Consider the following 12418-nt stretch of genomic DNA (forward strand, 5'->3'; position numbering starts at 1 on the left):
CAAACAATAAACACCAGATATTACAGCAAGCATATTATTAAAGATCCCAATACCACAACAGATAAATGCAGACTTTGCAAACAACAAATACAAACAGTAGATTACATCACAAGCGGATGTACAATATTAGCAAATACAGAATACCCCAGAAGACACGACAATGTAGCAAAAATAATTCACCAACAACTTGCCATACAATATAAACTAATAAAACAACATGTTTCCACATACAAGTATGCACCACAAAATGTACTGGAGAATGATGAATACAAATTATACTGGAACAGAACCATTATAACAGATAAAACAACACCACATAACAAACCTGACATCATACTCACCAATAAAAAGAAGAAATTAACACAACTAATCGAAATATCCATACCCAGTACAACAAGTATACAAAAGAAAACAGGAGAAAAAAATTGAAAAATACATCCAACTGGCTGAGGAAGTCATGGACATGTGGCATCAGGATAAAGTTGACATTATACCAATTATACTATCAACTACAGGAGTCATACCACACAATATCCACCAGTACATCAGTGCAATACAGCTACATCCAAGCTTATATATACAACTACAGAAATCCATAATTATTGATACATGTTCAATTACCCGAAAGTTCCTAAATGCAATATAACATATACCGTACAGTTAAAAGGAAGTGACGCTTGATCAAGGTCCGCGTCACTTTCCATTTTTAACCAGACTTCACGTCTGAGAAAGTAAAGAAATAATAATAATAATTTTGTGTAAAGAAAACTTATGTTAAAGTGACAAATTCCACATAATTATGAAAGGTCGTATTCATGATCAATGGAACAAGTATTAATATATGTATGTATGTTGTGTAATGGAACAATAATAGGTCTTCCTTCATTATTTATTTATCATAGTGTGTGACAACTGGGGTCATGTGTGCTGCTGATGTCATAAAATAGCTCAAATTGTCCTCTTTGTGATTCTTACCTTTTGACCATGTGTTCCAATATTTATTCACACACAACAACAGCAATACTGGTTAGTGTGAATATTGTAACCCTTACTTTAGAGCAGTTTTGTCCCTTCCCCTCTCCCCCCCCCCCCCCCCCCCCCCCTTTTCAAACAAACCAACCAACCAACCAACCAATCAATCTTACTTTAGGGCCAACAAAATTTTTTCAGCACAAATAAACTTGTGTAACTACAAATTAAAGTTGAGTCCACGAAACCAAATAGTAATAGTTATTACTGGTGGAACTTAATGTAAAGCATATTGAAACAGATATGGAATAGTTCCCAATAAAGTCCAAGCCCTACCAAGTTGCTGTGCACACACGTAGCAAGTCTGATATTAAAGAAAGTTTCATTAAGCCTGATTAAGTTGGAAACTACACATTCCTAAGTCAAAGCACTGGGCACAAAGATTTATACAAAGTCTGATAACAGAGATGGAAATTGTTTCACAGATGTTTATTAATCCATTTCAATGTTTACATGATTTTTTCGAAGTACTCGCCTCCTACATGAATGGACTTTTTATAGCACCTCTGCCAGTCCTTGAATATGTGGTGCAAGTCATTCTTTGTCAAGTCCTTGAGAATCGCCTGACTTTTCTTGAGCACAACTTCAGAGTTCTCAAATTGAATGCCCCAAAGCTTTGTCTTTAGTGATGACAACAATAACAATAACAATAATAATAACAGGCTGCAAGATCGGAACTACAAGCTGGAAGTGGTACACATGTAATGTTGAATTGAGCTGGAAACTGAACGACGTGATTTGTGACGTGAGGCCGTGCATTACCGTGATGAAATCGCCACCCAATCCGAGAAGATTCTTGTCATTTCTTTGAAATGTGCTTCCTCAGTTTAGCCAATGCTGACCTATAACATGCTGTGTAACAGCAATTGAGGGAGAACTGTACACTTGTAAATCATTCCAAGACAGTAAAAAACAGTGATCATTGTCACTTTTCCAGCAGATGGAAGAACTTTCATCTCTCTTGGTGTTGGGGAACCTAGTAATTTCCACATTATGCTGGCTCATTTTTGCTCAGGATCACAAAGATGCAGCCATCACCATGATAATCAAGTCCTAAAACATATCCCCTCCATCAGCAAAGAGATGCAGCACCTCATGGCTTGCCTCCAAATGCACAGCCTTTTGTTCAGGAGTCAATGACTTTGGCACCGGCACAAACACATGTTATAAGGAGATGAACATGCACAATCGTAAAGACATAGTCATATGAAATTCTCTAAGGAATTCAACACTTCACTGATGTTACATAACATTATCCACTGATCCTCATGGACAATCACAGCAGTTGTGTTGATGTTCACTTCGGTCACCATTAACAGGCAATTCACAATTCTTTGAAGTCCTTTAACCACCTAATACTGTTGTGTGAGTTAGTGCATCTTCACTGTACACTTGTTCCAGCTTTTCGTAAGTTTCAGTGGCTATATAGTTTAAATGAACACAGAATTTTATTGCACCATACTGCTCCTCTCTCGTCACCTCCATTTTTTGGCATGTGTAATGCAAAGAACGCTACAAAAGAGAGCGTTACTACCAACCTACCTATACGAGAGTGCTGCCACCAATGGACTTAATACAGAAAAGCCCACTCTTTTCAAATACTCATGGTACAGATAGGAAACCATCGTGGAAGCTACGTGAGAAAATTAGTCACAGTATTTGTTGATCAGCCCTCATTTGATCCTGGCAAACAGTTGGGGCAGTTTTAGTCTGCCGGCAGAGGTGAGTCGGATAACAGCAATTGAGGAAGAGACTACCTCTGGTTGGCTTTATATTTGCCCACTATGGAAATTCACATGATCAGCTAGCAATATTCCAGCCACAGGTGCCCACACAGAATGTGGGTAGCGTTCTTGTCGTCATCTTCAGTCTGAAGACCAGTTTGGTGCAGCTCTCCCCGCTGCTATATCCTGTGCAAGCCTCATCATCTCCAAATAACTACTGCCACTTACATCCTTTTGAGCTTACTTACTGTATTCATCTCTTAGCCTCCCTCTACAATTTTTATCCCCTACACTCCCCCCCCCCCCCCCCCCCGCCCCCCCCTCCTCAGTGCTAAATTGTTGATCCCTTGGTGTCTTGGGATGTGCCCTATCAACTGATCCTTCCTTTTAGTCAAGTTGTGCCACAAATTCATTTCTCCCCGATTCTATTCAGCACCACTTAATTGGTTATGTGATCTGCATGTCTAATCTTCAGCATTCTTCTGTAGCACCACAGTTTGAAAATAAGGCTACACTGCAGACATATACCTTCAGAAAGGACTAACACTTAAATCTATATTTGATGTTGACAAATTTCTCTTCTTCAGAAAGGCTTTTTCAGTGTACACATTGGATAACACCAGGAACATACTACAACCGTGTCTCACTTGTTTCTCAATCACTGCTCTCCTTTCATGTCCCTCAACTCTTATAATTGCCATTTTATTTCTGTACAAGTTGTAAATAACCTTACGCGCCCTGCGGTTTACCTGTGCTACTTTCAGAATTTCAGAGAATGTATTTCCCAAATCTACAAAAGCTATACATGTAGGTTTACCTTTCCTTAGCGTATCTTCTAAGATAAGTCCTGGGGTCAGTATTGCCTTGTATTCCTGCATTTCTCTAGAATCCAAACTGATCTACCCGAAGGTCAGCTTCTACCAGTCTTCCCCTTCTTCTGTAAACTATTCATGTTAGTATTTTACAGTCATGACTAGTTGAACTTATAGCTTGGTCAGGGTGCTTTATTTGGAATTATAATTATTACCTTCTTCTTAAAGTCTGATGATATTTTGCCTGTCTCATACACCTTGCACACCCAGTGAAGTAGTTCTGTTATGGTTTTCTCTCCCAAGGATATCAGTAGTTCTGAGGGAATGTCGTCTACTCTGTAGGCCTTGTTTCATCTTAGATCTTTTAGTGCTCTTTCACAGTCATCTTCATCTACATCTACATCCTTATGTCTGTATATAATATTGCCTTCAGGTTTGTTTCCTTTGTATAGCCCTTCTGTCTTTCAGCTTTCCATTCTTTGCGTAGTATCAGCTTTCCATTTGAGATCTTTATTGTTAAGTTGCTTTTCTTTCCTCCAAATGTCTCTTTAACTTTTCTAAAGGCAGTCACTATCTTTTCCTTAGTTATATATCCTTTTTTATACTTACATTTGTCCTCTATCCATGCCTGCTTAGCAGTTTTGCACACTTCCTGCCAATCTGATTTTTTAGATGTGTCTGTATTCCATTTCACCTGCTTCATTTGATGTGTTTTTATGTTTTCCCCTTTTATTAATTAAATTCAGTATTTTGTGTGATACCAAGGATTTCTACTAGGCATTGTCATTTTTCCTATTTGAACGTCTACTGCCTTCATTGTTTCATATCTCAAAGCTACCCATTTGTCTGCTGCTGTATTCCTCTCTCCTGTTTCAGTCAGTTGTTGCCTAATGTTCCCACTGAAACTCTCAACAGCTTCTGATTCTTCCAGCGTATCCAGGTCCCATATCCTTAATTTCCTACCTTCTTGCAACTTCTTCAGTTTTAACCTACAGTTCAAAACCAATAAATTGTAGTCAGACTCCACATCTGCCCCTTGATGAATCTTACAGTTTAAAATCTGGTTCAATATATCTGTCTTACCATAATCTGAAACCACCTCGTATCTCCATGTCTGTTCCATGTATACAATCCTTTTCCATGATTCTTAAACCAGGTGTTGCCAATGATTAAATTATTATCTGTGGAAAATTCTACCAGATGGTATCCTCTTTCATTCCTCAATCCCAGTCCATATTTATCTAGTATTTTACCTCCTCTTCCTCTTTCTGCTACTGAATTCCAGTTCCCAATCGAAACTGAGTTTTACTCGCCTGGTAACTATCTGAATAATTTCTTTTATCTCATCGTATATTCTTCCAATCTCTTAATCTATGGATCTAGTTGGCATATAAATTTGTACTACTGTGTTGAGTGTTGGCTTCATGCCCACCTGGCTAATAATGCATTCCCTATGCTATTCATTGTAAGTTACACAAATTCCTTTATTCTCATTCATTAGGAGACTTAGTCCTGCGTTACCCCTATTTGGTTGTGTATTTACAACCGTGTACTCACCTCTCCAGAAATCCTGTTCATCCTGCCACTGTATTTCATTAATCCTCTCTGTATCTAACTCCAACCTATCCATTTCCCTTTTTAAGTTTTCTAACCTACCTTCCCGATTAAGGGAAGACCAAGTTGGAATAATGAGAAAATTTTATTCAGGCACGCCACATGAAAAACTCGGAGGTCATACAACTTTCTGCCATGGTTAGGACATAAGTGCAGTAAGCAACTTCAGAAAAGTCCAACACATCTTCTGTGTTTTTTTAGCATTGATACAGGACAAGGAGGTAAAGCATTACTTTGTTTTAGTCAAGCACCTCATTTAAACTGCTGCAGTAGATAGAATTTTAAGGAAGACAAGTCCTGCTATAGTAAGACAGGAGATAGAACAAGCAAGGTATGAACTCAGTGTGTATATGTAGGAACAGCTTGTTAGTATATGCAAGATGATGATTAAGCAATGTCTGATCGCTTAACTCATAAACAAGAGGTGGGTAACTCACAGCTTGAGGTCTGAGTGATGTGCCTCTCCTTCCCAATATGTCCCTTTGCCCTCTCTAAGGAAGGAACATAAAAGTTCCAAAGGCTAGGTATAATTTTTTGTGCTTCTAATTGTTTCTGTTGGCAGTACTTGCCATTTCAGAATTTCACCTCCTTTAACTAAGTACTGGCTAGCCTTACTGTGTCCTTGTAAGTTACCAATATACTTGCTAATTCAAGGGTGGGGGGGGGGGGGGGGGGGGAGGGAGGCTCGGAGGGAGAGAGGCATAGTCATATCTCTAGCATTAGCGGTTCTCTGCCCTGCTTTCAGAACAGCTGAAAGTTTGTTGCTGTCTTCCAGTATAAAGTCCATTTTGTGACTCGGATCATGTGCATCTTTAGTTTCCTTGAAAAACTTCCTTGAGATGCTGTATAATATTCAAATAAATACCATAATAAATTATGAATTTAGATATATTTAACTCCATAAACTGAGCCGGTATGTTACTGTTAGTCTGTTATTATGCTCTTCTATGCTATAGGCATGCTTAACTTAGCAGGAATGGAGAATAAATGAACCATAGGTTTATAAAACTAAATGAATACCAGGCACAGACAAAACACTACTTCTGCAACTCAGTATGATGATATACCTCTCTGTGCTTTGTGTGTCAATCTCTGATCTATATGTACTGTTATAAAAGTTGTCAAGTTAGGAGTAAACTTATTATTTAGCCAGTTTCTACTTTAAGGCCCTGTGTGTAACACATTGTAACTGAAGTGGTAATTATAAAATGCTTCTTTCAGAATCACGCGAAGATGTTGTGGATGAACAAGAAATGGAAAATTATCTAGTGTGTGTAGTTGCATTACAGAGGCTAATGCAAGGTGAGAGAGCTCTTATGGCTGGTATTGTACCTCTGCAGCATCAACACCAAGTGTTTGAAATTGTTATACGGGAAGCCATGGATATGGTTGTACAGGATGGTGAAGTAAGTCTATTCTAGCGTACACCAGAGGGGATCAAATAGTTTTTATTGCATTGTTTAAAATGAAATTGAAGAAAAATTTATCATTTTTAGACACTGGGAATGAATCCTACTACTTCTTGTGATTTCAACATGCTTCTCAATGAAATTATCCATCAGTAATCGGTACATTCTCTGAATGTGTGTACACTCTCTCTCTCTCTCTCTCTCTCTCTCTCTCTCTCTCTCTCTCTTTGTACTACAAGTAATACAAGAACAACTGTTGCATGGAAGCTGTATTCTATAGATAAGTGTGTGATGTGAATATTTCAGTAAACTTTAAGAGTTAGAGTGAGTTAAGATTAGATGTCTGTTTAATGTTGAACCTACATGCATGACTTGTTCATAAATAACTATAAACTTTGTGACATTTCCACGAACAATGAAATGTCTAAGAGAGTGTTGTCCATGAGTATGTGAAAAGGTAGTTTTACTCTATAAGACATCTTCTTGCACCAGTCATAATTGGTTGTTACTATAGATAACAGAAGTAATCTACAGTGCTTACTTATGTCAATCTATTATTTAACTCATTCTCAGTCTATGGAGGCTTTCTTCACTGTGGAATTTTTTGAATACAGTGTGTAACTGCATGAATAAATGTATTTTGAGTCTCAGGAAGTCATCAATTTGTATCCTGTCAGGAGCCAGGACTTCAGATACTCCTCAACATAATCTTCACCAATGGGAGAGTTTTTCATATTAAAATGTAGCTACACAATTCTCAGAACTCAACACGAAAATATAGGTTTTGGCCTTTCTGAGTACGAGCATGCTGTAAGGTACAGTTCGATTTTAGATAAGAGAATAGCAATGCAAATTCTGCATAGCTTCTTGTATACTTAGAGATGAGACAGAATATTGTATAAGCTTAAGATTAAATCTGCCTTATAATATATTGACCCTTCACTAACAAATACAGGGCAAAGCTAAGTTGGCACTATGCAGGAACAACTACCTAGAAGGCCAACTCCAGTTGTCACAAATGGTTCAGACAGTGACATGCGGTGTAATCGTTTTAGATGAATTAGATGAGTTATGACCATCATTGGAAAGAAACGCAAGAAAATCATTGTGCCATTTAGCGACTGGTGTAGCAGTAGCATTATTAGTAGTTTCTGTCAGAAGAATGTCTGTCTGTGTGTCTGTAATGTATAAAAATGTACAGTTGTATTCTGATCTTGATAAAATTTTGTACTTTTTTCCTTTAAGACAAGATGAAGATCACCTTGGCATAACATTATGTAAAGGAGAAAGGTTGTTACCAAAAAAAGGAGAAATTTTGTTATTAAACATCTGGAAAAGTACTTTGACCGATTTTCTTCAAAGTTCTTGGCTGATTTACTTCAAATTTCTGTGTTCAAATGAAACAATGAAGAAAATTAATGAAAATTAAATGTCTAACAAACAAAATATATCGTGGTAAAGTATCTGTAATTCCTATCGTGAGAATAAATTACGTTGGCAATACCTGTTATGGAGATCGTACAATCAGGCTTCACTAGATCTTGGGAAAAGCAAAAGCCCGAGAATTTGACAGAAATATAATTGCAAATTCTTATTTATTGATTAAATGCCATTGTTACATTTGCAACAGAACAAGACTGGCTGTGAAGAACCCATTGTCTGATGTAATAGAGACCACCACCATCACATGGTATGCTGCAGGCATTCCGTTGATAGCCAGTCATTTCAATATGCCCTTTGATGTGAAGTGATTGCAGTTTCCCATGCAGCTTGCATTTGCTATGAGTATCAACAAGGCAGAGGGCCAATCACTTTGTGTAGCAGATATTAAAGATCCCAGACAGTGTTGAACACTGCAGTTAGTACTGTCATATAGATGCATTGACATTGTGTGCTCCTAGATGTTATAGCCGTAAATCTTTTTGTTAGTTGTTAGTTCTCTGAAAAACAGCTTGCAGTCTCTTGTTCATATACCTTTCAGAAATTATGATGTGATGGGACATTATTGGTCCAGTAATTTGCATTGTACTAATTGCACATCACAGGCCTATTTTGAAATAATACATGGGTTCTTAATTGATGGGAATTTTTAGAACTCTAGCATTAATTTTTCTGGGAGTTTGAGTATCCTGTTAAATGCGTCTGTGCTTCACCAGGAAAAAACAGCATTTCAGAATCAACCAATCCACCATGCATAGACTGTGTAGCCAGTTTGAGTACTGATGTTGTGCAACAATATCATTTGTTGCAGTACAATTACTGTGGAAGGTTTTAGTTTACGTACGGCTCTGTAAGAGATGCTACTGACGTACCAGTCTTAAGTGTTAAGCAGTATGATTTTCTCAGATTTCTTTCCTAAGCTGCTTGGAACAACTCTAGTTAAACTAAAATCAAAATGCCCTTGTGACTGTCTGAAGAACAAACTGGAGAATATGTGGTAATTAGAGCCTGTCTCTTTGGTATCACATGTAGCACAGCACTGGAGATGAGACTTGTGTCATATGTGTAACACCCTATATTTTAATCTGTTTCTGTTTCTTCTTTGAACGTTCATGTCCCTTGAACGTGCATGTCTCTTTCATCCTTGAACGTACATGTGTGATAGTGAATGAAAAAAAATGTTAAAAAAACGACTATCAATCAGAATATAACACATTTATGTATTTTAAGCACACAAAAGTCTAGTAGGCGAGAAAAATAAATATTAGTGCAAATGGGAAAATTTTATTATTCAGGTGTCTCCTGGGCAACATCTTTAGAGTTGTTGTTGTTGTTGTTGTTGTTGTGGTCTTCAGTCCTGAGACTGGTTTCATGCAGCTCTCCATGCTACTCTATCCTGTGCAAGCTTCTTCATCTCCCAGTACTTACTGCAACCTACATCCATCTGAATCTGCTTAGTGTATTGATCTCTTGGTCTCCCTCTACGATTTTTACCCTCCACGCTGCCGTCCAATGCTAAATTTGTGATCCCTTGATGCCTCAAAACATGTCCTACCAACCGATCCCTTCTCCTAGTCAAGTTGTGCCACAAACTTCTCTTCTCCCCAATCCTATTCAATACCTCCACATTAGTTACGTGATCTACCCACCTTATCTTCAGCATTCTTCTGTAGCACCACATTTCGAAAGCTTCTATTCGCTTCTTGTCCAAACTGGTTATCGTCCATGTTTCACTTCCATTCATGGCTACACTCCATACAAATACTTCCAGAAACGACTTCCTGACACTTAAATCTATACTCGATGTTAACAAATTTCTCTTATTCAGAAACGATTTCCTTGCCATTGCCAGTCTACATTTTATATCCTCTCTACTTCGACCATCATCAGTTATTTTACTCCCTAAATAGCAAAACTCCTTTACTACTTTAAGTGTCTCATTTCCTAATCTAATCCCCTCAGCATCACCCGATTTAATTTGACTACATTCCATTATCCTCGTTTTGCTTTTGTTGATGTTCATCTTATATCCTCCTTTCAAGACACTGTCCATTCCGTTCAACTGCTCTTCCAAGTCCTTTGCTGTCTCTGACAGAATTACAATGTCATTGGCAAACCTCAAAGTTTTTACTACTTCTCCATGAATTTTAATACCTACTCCGAATTTTTCTTTTGTTTCCTTTACTGCTTGCTCAATATACAGATTGAATAACATCGGGGAGAGGCTACAACCCTGTCTCACTCCTTTCCCAACCACTGCTTCCCTTTCATGCCCCTCGACTCTTATAACTGCCATCTGGTTTCTGTACAAATTGTAAATAGCCTTTCGCTCCCTGTATTTGACCCCTGCCACCTTCAGAATTTGAAAGAGAGTATTCCAGTTAATGTTCTCAAAAGCTTTCTCTAAGTCTACAAATGCTAGAAACGTAGGTTTGCCTGGGCGGTTCAGAAAGTAACCTCCGATTGGTCACAGTGCAGGTTGTGGGGGGAGTAGCGACGCCATCTGTGCGTTCACGCACTCAACAGGTCAGTCGGCATCAAGCCGTGGTCGAGTGAACGTCGTACCTGCACTAGTTTAGTTTTTGTGGCAGTTTGAAATGTGTTCTGCAATAGAAAACCCCGCCAAATTTGAAGTGCGTGCTGTCATAAGGTTTTTTACAGCCAAAGGATATTCTGCAGCAGCTATTCATCGTGAGCTTTGTGCCGTGTACGGACCAAGAGTTATGAGTGAAGGAGTTGTCCGTGAATGGGTATGTTTATTTAAAAGTGGACGAGAAAACGTTCATGATGAAGAGAGGAGTGGTAGACCATCATTGGTGACTGACGAACTCGTTCAGACAGTTGATGCAAAAGTTCGTGAAAATCGACGTTTCTCAATGTCGGAGTTGTCTACTGGTTTTCCACAGATTTCTAAGACTCTCTTGTACGATATAGTGACAGCAAGATTGGGTTACCGTAAGTTCTGTGCACGATGGGTGCCCAAAATTCTTACCGACCACCACAAAACTCAAAGAATGGCCTCTGCATTAGACTTTCTGTCACGTTATGAGGACGAAGGAGAACCATTGTTAAATAGAATCGTGACCGGTGACGAAACCTGGATTAAGTACGTGAACCCTGAGACAAAAGAACAATCAAAGATTTGGGCACATTCAAATTCGCCTACCAAACCAAGAAAAGCCTCGCAAGATTTTTCTGCCAGAAAACTGATGGCAACGGTGTTTTGGGATGCCAAAGGGGTGTTGTTGGTTGAATTCATGGAACGTGGTACGACCATTAATCAAGACGTGTACTGTGAAACAATAAAAAAGTTACGACGGGCTATACAGAACAAACGCCGTGGCATGCTGACTTCCGGTATCGTTTTTCTGCACGATAACGCCCGTCCTCACTCTGCTCGCAGAACAACGGCCCTTCTTGAGTCCTTCAAGTAGGACGTTATCAACCATCCACCTTACAGCCCAGACCTGGCGCCAAGTGATTATCACCTCTTCATGCATTTGAAGAAATGGCTCGGGTCACAGCGGTTTGATGACGACGAAGAGCTCAAAGATGCGGTCACAGGCTGGCTCCAGGCACAAGCGGGTGATTTTTATGCAGAAGGAATTTCAAAGCTTGTGAAGAGATACGATAAGTGCCTCAATCGCTATGGAGACTATGTAGAAAAATAGTGCAAAGATGTAGTTGTAAGATGTATATATTAAAATATTTTTATTTAACTTGGTGTATTTTTTTAAATCAACCGGAGGTTACTTTCTGAACGGCCCTCGTACAGATTGAATAACATCGGGTAGAGGTTACAACCCTGTCTCACTCCTTTCCCAACCACTGCTTCCCTTTCATGCCTCTCGACTCTTATAACTGCCATCTGGTTTCTGTACAAATTGTAAATAGCCTTTCGCTCCCTGTATTTGACCCCTGCCACCTTCAGAGTTTGAAAGAGAGTATTCCAGTTAACGTTGTCAAAAGCTTTCTCTAAGTCTACAAATGCTAGAAACGTAGGTTTGCCTTTTCTTAATCTTTCTTCTAAGATAAGTCGTAAGGTTAGTATTGCCTCACGTGTTCCAACATTTCTACGGAATCCAAACTGATCCTCCCCGAGGTCCGCTTCTACCAGTTTTTCCATTCATCTGTAAAGAATTCGCATTAGTATTTTGCAGCTGTGACTTATTAAACTGATAGTTCTGTAATTTTCACATCTGTCAACACCTGCTTTCTTTGGGATTGGAATTATTATATTCTTCTTGAAGTCTGTGGGTATTTCGCCTGTGTCATACATCTTGCTCACCAGATGGTAGAGTTTTGTCATGACTGGCTCTCCCAAGGCCATCAGTACTTCTAATGGAATGTTGTCTACTCCCGGGGCCTTGTTTCAACTCAGGTCTTTCAG

General features: G+C 38.8%; 1 protein-coding gene across 2 annotated transcripts in view; it reads left to right on the top strand.

Annotated features, from left to right (window-relative positions):
* LOC124595552 (exocyst complex component 7) overlaps window positions 1-12418 on the top strand; it is a 123857-nt gene that overhangs the window by 69823 nt on the left and 41616 nt on the right. For both annotated transcript variants that reach the window (XM_047134332.1, XM_047134333.1), the window contains exon 8: window positions 6401-6585. In XM_047134332.1, coding sequence (XP_046990288.1) covers window positions 6401-6585 — 185 coding nt within the window. The remainder of the gene's footprint in view (window positions 1-6400; window positions 6586-12418) is intronic.

Source organism: Schistocerca americana, chromosome 2 (genome assembly GCF_021461395.2).
Source record: "Schistocerca americana isolate TAMUIC-IGC-003095 chromosome 2, iqSchAmer2.1, whole genome shotgun sequence".
Lineage (NCBI taxonomy): Eukaryota > Metazoa > Arthropoda > Insecta > Orthoptera > Acrididae > Schistocerca > Schistocerca americana.